At 36.1% G+C, this 14,156-nt stretch overlaps 1 gene segment (V, D, J or C); it reads left to right on the top strand.

The window, feature by feature from the left end:
* LOC107307035 (Ig mu chain C region-like) overlaps window positions 1-14,156 on the top strand; it is a 67,640-nt gene that overhangs the window by 31,495 nt on the left and 21,989 nt on the right. Inside the window, 1 exon segment of the C gene segment in view lies at window positions 7,080-7,115. Coding sequence covers window positions 7,080-7,115 — 36 coding nt within the window.

The raw sequence follows: 14,156 nt of genomic DNA, 5'->3' as shown, positions 1-14,156 counted from the left end.
AGGTGATTTCGGCCCAAAAAATGGGAAGAAACACACCACAAAATCCACATAAAAGGTGGTTTTGGCACCAAAATAGGGACAAAATAAACCACAAACCCCCATAGGAGGTGATTTAGGCCCAAAAAATGAGGTAAAAAGGGGCAAAATACACCAAAATAAGTCCGAAAAACCCCCAAATAAGGACAAAATAACCCAAAATTCCCCATAGGAGGTGATTTAGGCCCCAAAAAATGAGGTAAAAAGGGATGAAATACCCCAAAATAAGGACAAAACACCCCAAAATAGGGACAAAATAACCCAAAAATCGCCATATGAGGTGATTTAGGCCCAAAATATGAGGTAAAAAGGGATGAAATACACCAAAATAGGAACAAAATAACCCAAAAATTGACATAGGAGGTGATTTAAGCCCAAAATATGAGGTAAAAAGGGGCAAAATACACCAAAATAAGGACAAAATACACCAAAATAGGGACAAAATAACCCAAAAATCCCAAAAAGAGGTGATTTAGGCCGAAAAAATGAGGTAAAAGGGATAAAATACACCAAAATAGGGATAAATCAACCCAAAATAGGGACAAAATAACCCAAAAATCGCCATAGGAGGTGATTTAGGCCCAAAAAATGAGATAAAAAGGGGCAAAATACACCAAAATAGGGACAAAACAACCCAAAATAAGGACAAAATAACCCAAAATTCCCAATAGGAGGTGATTTAGGCCCAAAATATGAGGTAAAAAGGGACAAAATACACCAAAATAGGGACAAAACAACCCAAAATAGGGACAAAATAACCCAAAAATCGCCATAGGAGGTGATTTAGGCCCAAAAAATGAGGTTAAAAGGGACAAAATACACCAAAATAGGGACAAAACAACCCAAAATAGGGACAAAATAACCCAAAAATCGCCATATGAGGTGATTTAGGCCCAAAATATGAGGTAAAAAGGGACAAAATACACCAAAATAGGGACAAAATAACCCAAAATAAGGGACAAAATTACCCAAAAATCCCAATAGGAGGTGATTTAGGCCCCAAAAAATGAGGTAAAAAGGGATGAAATACACCAAAATAGGGACAAAACAACCCAAAATAGGGACAAAATAACCAAAAAATCGCCATATGAGGTGATTTCAACCAAAAAATGGGGTAAAAAGGGACAAAATACACCAAAATAGGGACAAAACACCCCAAAATAGGGACAAAATAACCCAAAAATCCCAAAAAGAGGTGATTTCAGCCCAAAATATGAGGTTAAAAGGGACAAAATACACCAAAATAGGGACAAAACACCCCAAAATAGGGACAAAATAATCCAAAAATCGCCATATGAGGTGATTTAGGCCCAAAATATGAGGTAAAAAGGGACAAAATACACCAAAATAGGGACAAAACAACCCAAAATAGGGACAAAATAACCCAAAAATCGCCATAGGAGGTGATTTCAGCCCAAAAAATGAGGTAAAAAGGGACAAAATACACCAAAATAAGGACAAAACAACCCAAAATAGGGACAAAATAACCCAAAAATCGCCATATGAGGTGATTTCAGCCCAAAAAATGAGGTAAAAAGGGACAAAATACACCAAAATAGGGACAAAACAACCCAAAATAGGGACAAAATAACCCAAAAATCGCCATAGGAGGAGATTTAGGCCCAAAAAATGAGGTAAAAAGGGACAAAATACACCAAAATAAGGACAAAACAACCCAAAATAGGGACAAAATAACCCAAAAATCGCCATAGGAGGTGATTTAGGCCCAAAATATGAGGTAAAAAGGGGCAAAATACACCAAAATAAGGACAAAATACACCTAAATAGGGACAAAATAACCCAAAAATCGCCATAGGAGGTGATTTCAGCCCCAAAAAATGAGGTAAAAAGGGATGAAATACCCCAAAATAGGGACAAAACAACCCAAAATAGGGACAAAATAACCCAAAAATCGCCATAGGAGGTGATTTCAGCCCAAAAAATGAGGTAAAAAGGGACAAAATACACCAAAATAGGGACAAAACAACCCAAAATAGGGACAAAACAACCCAAAAATCGCCATATGAGGTGATTTAGGCCCAAAATATGAGGTAAAAAGGGACGAAATACACCAAAATAAGGACAAAACAACCCAAAATAGGGACAAAATAACCCAAAAACCCCAATAGGAGGTGATTTCAGCCCAAAATATGAGGTAAAATGGGACAATACCCCAAAATAGGGACAAAACAACCCAAAATAGGGACAAAATAACCCAAAAATCGCCATAGGAGGTGATTTAAGCCCAAAAAATGAGGTAAAAAGGGATGAAATACACCAAAATAGGGACAAAATAACCCAAAATAGGGACAAAATAACCCCAAAATCGCCGTAGGAGGTGATTTAGGCCCAAAATATGAGGTAAAATGGGACAAAATACACCAAAATAGGGACAAAACAACCCAAAATAGGGACAAAATAACCCAAAAATCGCCATAGGAGGTGATTTAGGCCCAAAAAATGAGGTAAAATGGGACGAAATACACCAAAATAGGGATAAATCAACCCAAAATAGGGACAAAATAACCCAAAAACTGCCATATGAGGTGATTTAGGCCCAAAATATGAGGTAAAAAGGGACAAAATACACCAAAATAAGGACAAAACAACCCAAAATAGGGACAAAATAACCCAAAAATCCCAAAAAGAGGTGATTTAGGCCCAAAATATGAGGTAAAAAGGGACAAAATACACCAAAATAGGGACAAAATAACCCAAAATAGGGACAAAATAACCCAAAAATCGCCATATGAGGTGATTTAGGCCCAAAATATGAGGTAAAAAGGGACAAAATACACCAAAATAGGGACAAAACAACCCAAAATAGGGACAAAATAACCCAAAAATCGCCATATGAGGTGATTTAGGCCCAAAAAATGAGGTAAAATGGGACAAAATACACCAAAATAGGGACAAAACAACCCAAAATAGGGACAAAATAACCCAAAAATCGCCATATGAGGTGATTTAGGCCCAAAAAATGGGGTAAAATGGGACAAAATACACCAAAATAGGGACAAAATAACCCAAAATAGGGACAAAATAACCCAAAAATCGCCATAGGAGGTGATTTAGGCCCCAAAAAATGAGGTAAAAAGGGATGAAATACCCCAAAATAAGGACAAAACACACCACAAACCCCCATAGGAGGTGATTTAAGCCCAAAAAATGGGGTAAAATGGGGCAAAATACACCAAAATAAGGACAAAACAACCCAAAAATCCCAATAGGAGGTGATTTCAGCCCAAAAATTGAGGAAAAATGGGACAAAATACACCAAAATAAGGACAAAACAACCCAAAATAGGGACAAAATAACCCAAAAATCCCAATAGGATTTCAGCCCAAAAAATGAGGTAAAAAGGGACAAAATACATTAAAAAAACCCCAAAGGAGGTGATTTCAACCCAAAAATAAGGCCAAATTATGGCCAAATTTGGTCAGTTTTGACCAAAATCTCATTAAATTTGGTCAAAATTTGCCCACAGAAGTGAAATTTCATCAATTAAGGCCAAATTTGGTCAATAATGGCCAATTTTCATCATTTATTGCCAAATTTCATCAATTATGGTCTAATTTGGTCAACTTTGACCAAAATCTCATTAAATGAGGCCAAAATTTCATCAGTTGTGGTTAAATTTGGGTAATAATGGCCAAATTTCATCATTTATGGCCAAATTTAATCATAAATGATCAAATTTCATAAAAAATGGCCAAATTTCAGAAAAAATGGCCGAATTTCGTCAACTTTGACCAAAATCTCATCAAATGAGGTCAAAATTTCATCAATTGTGGTTAAATTTGTGTAATAATGGCCAAATTTGGTCAATAATTGTTAAATTTCCTCATTTAGGGCCGAATTTTCATCAAAAATGGCCAAAATTCATCAAAAGTGGCTAAATTTCATCAATAATGGCCAAATTTGGTCAATTTTGACCAAAATCTCATCAAATAATCTTAAATTTCATCCCCCAGAGACCAAATATTCATCAATTATGACCAAATTTGGCCAAAAATCACCAAATTTTGGTCATTTTGGACCAACTTTGACATTTCTGCCAATATTTGATATTTTTGGGGCCAGTTTTGCCCAAAATCTCCATTTTTTCCCCCATTTTGGGGCCCTTAGGGAGGAAGTATCTCCACCAATAGGACAAATTTTGGGTCAAAAAATGGCGATTTTGGGTCATTTTAGGGACGAAACTGAGTTTAGGGAGAAAAAGGGCGAATTTGGGTAAAAAATGGTGATTTTGGGTCATTTGAGGGCAAAAAAAATGAATTTAGGGTACTTTGAGGGCAAATTTGGGGTAAAAAAATGGCGATTTTGGGTCATTTTAGGGAGAAAACTGAATTTAGGGAGGAAAAGAGTGAATTTGGGTCAAAAAATTGTGACTTTGGGTCATTTTAGGGAGAAAATTGAATTTAGGGTAAATTTGGGTCAAAAAATGGCGATTTTGGGTCATTTGAGGGCAAAAGAATGAATTTAGGGTACTTTGAGGGCAAATTTTGGGTAAAAAATGGCAATTTTGGGTCATTTTAGGGAGAAAACTGAATTTAGGGAGAAAAAGTGAATTGGGGTAAAAAATGGTGATTTTGGGTCATTCGAGGGCAAAAAATGAATGTAGGGCACTTTGAGGGCAAAATTTTGGTCAAAAAATGGCAATTTTGGGTCATTATAGGGAGAAAACTGAATTTAGGGAGGAAAAGTGAATTTGGGTCAAAAAATTGTGACTTTGGGTCATTTTAGGGAGAAAACTGAATTTAGGGCAAATTTGGGTCAAAAAATGGTGATTTTGGGTCATTTGAGGGAGTAAAAATTGGCTATTTTTGCCCAAAATCTGCCTTTTTTCCCCCATTTGGGGGCCTTGGGGAGGAAGGAGCTTCACTAATGGCCGCTCAAGCGATAACCCCACATCTCTTGGGGTAAAAACAGAGGATTTTGGTCAACTTTGTATCACTGTGGGTAGTGCTTACTGTGGTTGGGGTGCTTATCACCGTGTTACATCCCATAACAAAAACCATACTCAATTTGGGGCAATTTGGCCCTTTTTCATCACTTTTACCCTAAATCTCTTAAAATTTCCCTTTTTTGGGCCTTTTTTACCCCAAATTTTGTCCCTTTAAAATTTAAATTAAATCCTCTAAATCCTATTAAAAATAAATTAAATTTTAAATTGAATTTAACCATTTCCCCCCAAATTTTACCATTTTCCCCCTTAATTTTCATCATTTCCCCCAAATTTTACCATTTTCCACTAAATTTCATCATTTTCCCCCAAATTTCATTATTTTCCCCCAAATTTTATCATTTTCCCCCAAATTTCATCATTTTCCCCAAAATTTTTATCATTTTCCACCAAAATTCATCATTTTCCCCCAAATTTTACCGTTTTCCCCTAAATTTCATCATTTTCCCCCAAATTTTACCAATTTCCCCTAAATTTCATCATTTTCCCCCAAATTTTACCGTTTTCCCCCAAATTTCATAATTTCCCCCAAATTTTACCGTTTTCCCCCAAATTTCATCATTTTCCCCCAAATTTCACCATTTCCCCCCAAATTTTACCATTTTCCGCCTAAATTTCATCATTTCCCCCCAAAATTTACCATTTTCCCCTAAATTTCACCCTTTCCCCCCAAATTTTACCATTTTCCCCCAAATTTCATCATTTTCCCCCAAATTTCATCATTTCCCCCCATATTTTATAATTTTCCCCCAAAATTTCATTCCTATGGGGATATTTTGCCCTTTTATGGCCATCGGGCCCCAAATTTGGGGACATTTACCCATTTTTGGCCACTTTGGTCCCAAATCCATCGATATCAATGGATATTTTACCAAATATGGGCTTTTTAACCCCAAAATATTCCCCATTTTTGCCCATTTTTGGACATTTTGGCCCAAAATTCAGGTCCCACGATTCTACTTTTAAACCATTTCCCACCCGAGTTCCTAATAATGCCCTTTTTTACCCCAAAAATTCACCATATTTTGGGCATTTTGTGGCAACTTTCTGCCAATATTTGTCATTTTTGGTTCTATTTTTGCCCAAAATCTCCATTTTTTCCCCCATTTTGGGCCTTGGGGAGGAAGTATCTCCACCAATGGCCGCTCAAGCGATAACCCCATATATTTTGGGGTAAAAACAGAGGATTTTGGTCAACTTTGTATCACTGTGGGTTGTACTGGTTGTTGTGCTAATCACCGTGTTACATCCCATAACAAAAACCATACTCATTTTGGGGCTATTTTGGCCCTTTTTGGTCAATTTTCCCCCTCATATTACGATATTTCCTTCTTCATTGGCCACCCAGCATCCAAAATTTGGGGTTATTTTCCCCTTTTTTGGTTAATTTTACAATAAAATTAAACATTTTTCCCATCAGGATGGGGCTAAGTGAGGAATTTGGGGCAAAAAAGGCTCAATTTGGTTAAAAATGGCATTTTTGTCTAAAAATGGCGTTTTTTGTCTAAGAATGGAATTTTCTGGTCTAAAAATGGCATTTTTTGACTAAAAATTGGGGTGTTTAGTGATTAAAAATGAACCCTTCAATTCTGGATTGGTTTCAGGGAGGAATTTGGGGTGAAAATGGCCAAAATTGGTTCAAAATGGCATTTTTTGTCTAAAAATGGCATTTTGGGGTCTAAAAATGGTGTTTTTTGACACAAAATTGAAGTTTTTAGCAGTGAAAAAGTCCAATTTTGCCCATTATTGGACGAATCCCAAGGGAGGAATTTGGGGTAAAACGGCCCAAATTGGTTAAAAATTGTGTTTTTTGTCTAAAAAATGGTGTTTTTGTCTAAAAATGGCCTTTTTTGACCCAAAATTGTGTTTTTTATTAGTGAAAATTGCCCATTATGGGATGAATCCCAAGGGAGGAAACCGGGGCAAAACCAGCCCGAAACGGTTAAATAAAAAACCACAAAAAAACAACTATTTTTTAACCAAAATTGTCGTTTTTAGCCCCAAAAGAAGGAAGTGGAGTTTTTGGGTTAAAAAAGGGCGATTTTGGGTCACTGTGGTACTGCTGGTAGCATCGACGCCTGGGGACACGGGACCGAAGTCGTCGTCTCGTCCGGTGAGTCCCCGACCCCATTTTGGGGCAAAATCAGCCGATTTTGGGTCAGTCGGCCTCGATTTGATGACGGGAGAAATTTTGGGGCCAAAATGTGGAAATTTGGGCAAATTTGGGTTGGAAATGGCGATTTTGGGGCATTTTGAGGGGACTTTTGGGTGGAATTTGAGGGTGATTTTGGGGCAAAAAATGTCGATTTTGGGTCATTTTAGGCAGGAAATTGAATTTTGGGCAATTTTGGGTCAAAAATTGGCGATTTTGGGTCATTTTAGGGTGAAAATTGAATTTAGGGAGAAAAATGGAGGATTTGAGTCAAAAAAAGGCAATTTTGGGGCATTTTGAGCGTTTTTTTGGGGTGGAATTTGAGCATGAATTTGGGTAAAAAAATGGTGATTTTGGGTCATTTGAGGGAGAAAATTGAATTTAGGGAGAAGGGCGATTTTAGGTTAAAAAATGGCGATTTGGGGCACTTTTTTGGGTCAAAAATGGTGATTTTGGGTCATTTTAGGGAGAAAATAGAATTTAGGGCGAATTTGGGTCAAAAAATGGCGATTTTGGGTCATTTTAGGAAGAAAAATGAATTTAGGGAGAAAAATGTTAAATTTGGGTCAAAAATTGAATTTTGGGCACTTTTATGGATCAAAAATGGTGATTTTTGGTCATTTTAGGGAGAAAATTGAATTTAGGGCAAATTTGGGTCAAAAATGTCGTTTTGGGGTCATTTTAGCCAAAAAATTGAATTTTTGGCAATTTTTTGGGTCAAAAAATGTTGATTTTGGGTCATTTTGGGAAGGAAAAATTAATGTAGGGAATTTGAGGGCAAATTTGATTCAAAAATGGCGATTTTGGGTCATTTTAGGCAGAAAACTGAATTTTGGGCAAATTTGGGTCAAAAAATGGTGATTTTGGGTCATTTGAGGGAGGAAAATTAATGTAAAAAATTTCAGGGCAAATTTGGGTCAAAAAATGTCGATTTTGGGGTCATTTGAGGGAGAAAATTGAATTTTGGGCAAATTTGGGTCAAAAAATTGCAATTTTGGGTCATTTTAGGGTATAAATAGGTAATGATTAAATTAATGGCATTAATTAAATAATAATCATTAATTAATGAAATCAATTAATGATAAATTATTGATAGCAATAATAAATTAATGATTTAATAATAATTAATTAATAATTATAATAATAAAAATAATTAATAATAATAATCTAATAAATAGATAATTAAATTAATCACATTAAATAACATTAATTAATTGATTAATTAATTAAATCAATAATTGAATTAGCAATTAAATTAATAATAAAATTGATTAATGGTTAAATTAATAATTAAATTATTAATTGAATTAATTAACAATTAAATTAATTAATGAAAAAATTGGATATTTTTCACATTTTTGGTGCTCTTTTTTTTTTGCCCAAAATCATCATTTTTTAACTCAATTTTTCAACCTATCCTTTAAAAAATCCCTTTTTTGGGTTGTTTTGACCCAAAAATGGTCATTTTTTACGGTCGGTTTCATTTTGGGTTAAAAACACCCAAAAACGGGAACTTTGGAGTTTCGAAAACAACAAAAAACAGGAAATTGAGGCTTTTATTTTTGGGGTAAATTTGGACCTTTTTGGTTAAAAGGTGAAAAATGGGAAGTTTGAGGGAAAAACAACAGCTGGTTTTGGGGAAAAAAATCCATTTTGGGTTAATTTGGGGGGAAAAATGTGAAGTTTTGGGGTGAAAAAAGGTGATTTGGGGCAATTTGGGTTTTTAGGGTGAAAAAAGGCGATTTTGGGACAATAGATTCAAAAAAGTGATGTTTTATGGGGGATATTTTTCAGGAAAAAAGCCTTTTTTGGTTAATTTTGAGTGAAAAATGTGAAGTTTTGGGGTGAAAAAAGGTGATTTGGGGCAATTTGGGTTTTTGGGGTGAAAAAAGGTGATTTTGGGACAATAGATTTTTAAAAGTGATGTTTTATGGGTATCTTTGGGGGGAAAAAGCCTTTTTTGGTTAATTTTGAGTGAAAAATGTGAAGTTTTGGGGTGAAAAAAGGCGATTTTTGGCAATTTGGGTTTTTGGGGTGAAAAAAGGCGATTTTTGGACAATAGATTTTTTAAAGTGATGTTTTATGGGGGATATTTTTCAGGAAAAAAGCCTTTTTTGGTTAATTTTGGGGAAAAATGTGAAGTTTTGGGGTGAAAAAAGGCGATTTTGGACAATTTGGGTTTTTGGGGTGAAAAAAGGCGATTTGGGGCAATTTGGGTTTTTGGGGTGAAAAAATGTGAAGTTTTGGGGTGAAAAAAGGCGATTTTGGGACAATAGATTTTTTAAAGTGATGTTTTATAGGGGATATTTTTCAGGAAAAAAGCCTTTTTTGGTTAATTTTGGGGAGAAAATGTGAAGTTTTGAGGTTAAAAAAATGCGATTTTGGGCAATTTGGGTTTTTGGGGTGGAAAAAGTCGATTTGGGGCAATTTGGGGTGAAAAAAGGCGATTTTGGGACAATAGATTCAAAAAAGTGATGTTTTATGGGGAAAAAAAGCCTTTTTTGGTTAATTTTGAGTGAAAAATGTGAAGTTTTGGGGTGAAAAAAGGCGATTTTGGGCAATTTGGGTTTTTGGGGTGAAAAAAGGCGATTTTGGGCAAATTGGTTTAAAAAAGTGATGTTTTATGGGGGATTTTTTGGGTGAAAAAGTGACAATTTGGGGCTTTTTGGAGGGATTGTTAATTAATGATTGATTATTAGTGGTTAATAATAATTAATGATTAATTATTAGTTATTTATTAGTTATTAATTAGTTATTGATTAGTTAATAATTAATACTAATTTAATTAATAATTAATATAGATACGGGGAGATTTAATAATGATTCATCATATTATCAATAATGATAATTAATTGTTAGTAATTAATGGATTAATTAAGTAGTTATTTAATTAGTTACTAATAATAATTAATAATAATTAATAGTAATTAATAAAGATGAAATTAATTGGGAAATTAATCGAATTTTGAAGGAATTTAATAATGATTTATTATATTATCAACAATAATAATTAATTATAAATATCAATAATTATCATTAATTATTAGTAATTAATAGATCGATTAATTAGTTATAAATAGCAATTAATAGTAATTAATAAAGATGAAATTGGACCCAAATTTTGACCTTTTTGACCCAAATTTCTCCTTATTTTCTTAATGAATTTTTCCATTAATTGTCCAAAATTGGATCCGATTAATTATTAATTATTAATTATTAATTATTAATTATTAATTATTAATCATTTAGTGATGATTAGAGGTAATTAGTTTAGTTTAATTAAGTTAATTAGGGGTTATTAATGACGATTAATATTAGTGGATTTTAAGTAGATTTGGTGATTTTTAGCTGATTTTAATGGAAATAATTAGAATTAATTAAGACTAATTAGGACTAATTAAGAGTTATTAGGATTAAATAGGAGTAATTAAGACTAATTAGAAGCTAAAATTAATTGGAATTAATTGGAAATAATTAGGAATAAATGCCTATAATTAATAATAATTGGAATTAATTAGAAATAAATGGAATTAATTGGAATTAATTAGAAGTAATTAGAAGTAATTAATTAGGATTAATTAGTAATTAGACATGGAAATAAATGGGAAATAATTGGGATATTAAGTGAATAATTGTGTATAAATAGAAGTAATTAGAGGTAATTAATTAAGAAATAATTAGAAATAATTAGAAATAATTAAGAAATAATGAGATAAAGTGGAAATAATTAAGAATTAATGGGAATTAATTGAAATTAATTAGGAATTAATGGTAATTAATTGTGATAATTAGTAATTAATGGGAAATAATTGGTTTTAATTAGGAATTAATTTAATTAATGGGATTTAATTGCGATAATTGTTAATTAATGGGAAATAATTGGTATTAATTAGGAATTAATGGGAATTAATTGCGTTAATTAATTGGTGATGGGGATTAACCGGCATTAATTAGGAATTATCTTAATTAATGGGAGTTAATTGCGATAATTGGGAATTAATGGGAATTAATTGGTATTAATTGGGAATTAATGGGAATTAATTGCTATAATAGTTAATTAATGGAAATTAATTGGGTATTAATTGAGAAATAATATGAATTAATTGGTATTAATTAGGAATCAATGGGGGTTAATTGTATTAATTGGTAATTAATGGGAATTAATTGATATTAATTAGGAATTAATGGGGATTAATTGGGAATTAAGTTGTAATTAATGGGATTTAATTGAGATAATTGGTAATTAATGGGAATTAATTGGTAATTAAGTGGTGATTAATGGGAATTAATTGTGATCATTGGTAATTAATTGGGAATTAATGGTAATTAATGGAAATTAATTGTGAATTAAGTGGTAATTAATTGGACTTATTTAATTGGGAGTCATTAGAAATAACCAAGTATCGGATTAATTAATTAATTGGACTTAATTAATTAGTGAATATTAGGGCTAATTAAGAAATTAATTGGGGTCCGGAATCATTAAGACTCATTACCTGCTGCTAATTAATGGCGTTCATTAAGTCATTAGCACTAATTACCCATAGGGCCGTTAATTAATGGGGTTAATTAATGGGAACTGAGGCCGCTAAGGGGCAATGGGACCCAGTATAGACCAGTATGGGCCAGTACGGACCAGTATAGACCAGTATGGACCAGTATGGACCAGTATAGACCAGTACGGACCAGTATAGACCAGTATGGGGTACCGGAGTTGTACTGGTTTATACTGGTGCTGGTACCAGTATGGACCAGTATGGACCAGTATAGACCAGTATGGACCAGTATGGACCAGTATGGACCCAGTATGGACCAGTATGGACCAGTATGGGGTACCCGAGCTGTACTGGTTTATACTGGTACCGGTACCAGTATGGACCAGTATGGACCAGCATGGACCAGCATGGACCAGTATGGACCAGTATGGGGTACCCGAGCTGTACTGGTTTATACTGGTGCTGGTACCAGTATGGACCAGTATGGACCAGTATAGACCAGCATGGACCAGTATGGACCAGTATGGACCAGTATGGGGTACCAGAGCTGTACGGGTTTATACTGGTACCGGTACCAGTATGGACCAGTATGGACCAGTATGGACCGGTACAGCCCGGTCCATCCCAGTACAGCCCAGTATAGACCAGTATAGACCAGTACAGTCCAGTACAGCCCAGTATAGACCAGTATAGACCAGTACACCCCAGTACAGCCCAGTATAGCCCAGTATAGACCAGTATAGACCAGTACAGCCCAGTTCAGTCAATCCCAGTACAGCCCAGTATAGACCAGTATAGACCAGTACAGTCCAGTACAGCCCAGTATAGACCAGTACAGCCCAGTATAGCCCAGTATAGACCAGTACTGCCCAGTATAGCCCAGTATAGACCAGTATAGACCAGTACAGCCCAGTATAGCCCAGTATAGACCAGTACTGCCCAGTATAGACCACTACAGCCCGGTACACACCAGTATAGACCAGTACAGCCCAGTACAGCCCAGTATAGACCAGTCCAGCCCAGTATAGACCAGTCCATCCCAGTACAGCCCAGTATAGACCAGTATAGACCAGTATAGACCAGTATGAACCAGTCCATCCCAGTCCATCCCAGTATAGACCAGTATTGACCAGCACAGCCCAGTATGAACCAGTCCAGCTCAGTATTGACCAGTATAGCCCAGTATGAAACAGTACAGCCCAGTATAGACCAGTCCAGACCAGTCCAGACCCGTACAGCCCAGTATAGACCAGTATAGACCAGTCCATCCCAGTACAGCCCAGTATAGCCCAGTATAGCCCAGTATAGACCAGTACAGTCCAGTCCAGCCCAGTATAGACCAGTACAGCCCAGTACAAACCAGAATAGACCGGTCCATCCCAGTATAGACCAGTATAGACCTGTCCAGCCCAGTACAGCCCAATACACACCAGTATAGACCAGTACAGCCCAGTACAGCCCAGTATAGACCAGTATAGACCAGTACAGCCCAATATAGACCAGTACAGCCCGGTACAGCCTAGTATAGACCAGTATAGACCAGTACTGACCAGTATAGACCACTACAGCCCGGTACACACCAGTATAGACCAGTACAACCCAGTACAGCCCAGTATAGACCAGTACAGCCCAGTATAGCCCAGTATAGCCCAGTATAGACCAGTACAGCCCGGTACAGCCCAGTATAGACCAGTATAGACCAGTACTGCCCAGTATAGACCACTACAGCCCGGTACACACCAGTATAGACCAGTACAACCCAGTACAGCCCAGTATAGACCAGTACAGCCAGGTACACACCAGTATAGACCAGTACAACCCAGTATAGACCAGTACAACCCAGTATAGACCAGTACAGCCCAGTATAGACCAGTACATCCCAGTATAGCCCAGTATAGACCAGTATAGACCAGTACACCCCAGTACAGCCCAGTATAGCCCAGTATAGACCAGTATAGTCCATCCCAGTATAGACCAGTACAGCCCAGTACAAACCAGAATAGACCGGTCCATCCCAGTATAGACCAGTATAGACCTGTCCAGCCCAGTACAGCCCAGTACAGCCCAGTATAGACCAGTACAGCCCAGTACAGCCCAGTATACCCCAGTACAGCCCAGTATACCCCAGTACACACCAGTATAGACCAGTCCATCCCAGTATAGCCCAGTATAGCCCAGTATAGACCAGTATAGACCAGTCCATCCCAGTATAACCCAGTATAGCCCAGTACAGTCCAGTATAGACCAGTACAGCCCAGTACAGCCCAGTCCAGTCAATCCCAGTACAGCCCAGTATAGACCAGTATAGACCAGTCCATCCCAGTACAGCCCAGTATAGACCAGTATAGTCCAGTACAGCCCAGTATAGCCCAGTATAGACCAGTCCATCCCAGTACAGCCCAGTATAGACCAGTATAGACCAGTCCATCCCAGTACAGCCCAATATAGACCAGTACAGACCAGTCCATCCCAGTACAGCCCAGTATAGACCAGTATAGACCAGTAC

The sequence above is a fragment of the Coturnix japonica genome, unplaced genomic scaffold (assembly GCF_054131305.1).
Source record: "Coturnix japonica strain WE unplaced genomic scaffold, WE-NBRP24 Scf083, whole genome shotgun sequence".
In the NCBI taxonomy this organism is placed as follows: domain Eukaryota; kingdom Metazoa; phylum Chordata; class Aves; order Galliformes; family Phasianidae; genus Coturnix; species Coturnix japonica.
The sequence above is the reverse complement of the archived record's forward strand: the minus strand, read 5'-3'. Positions and strand labels throughout refer to the sequence as shown.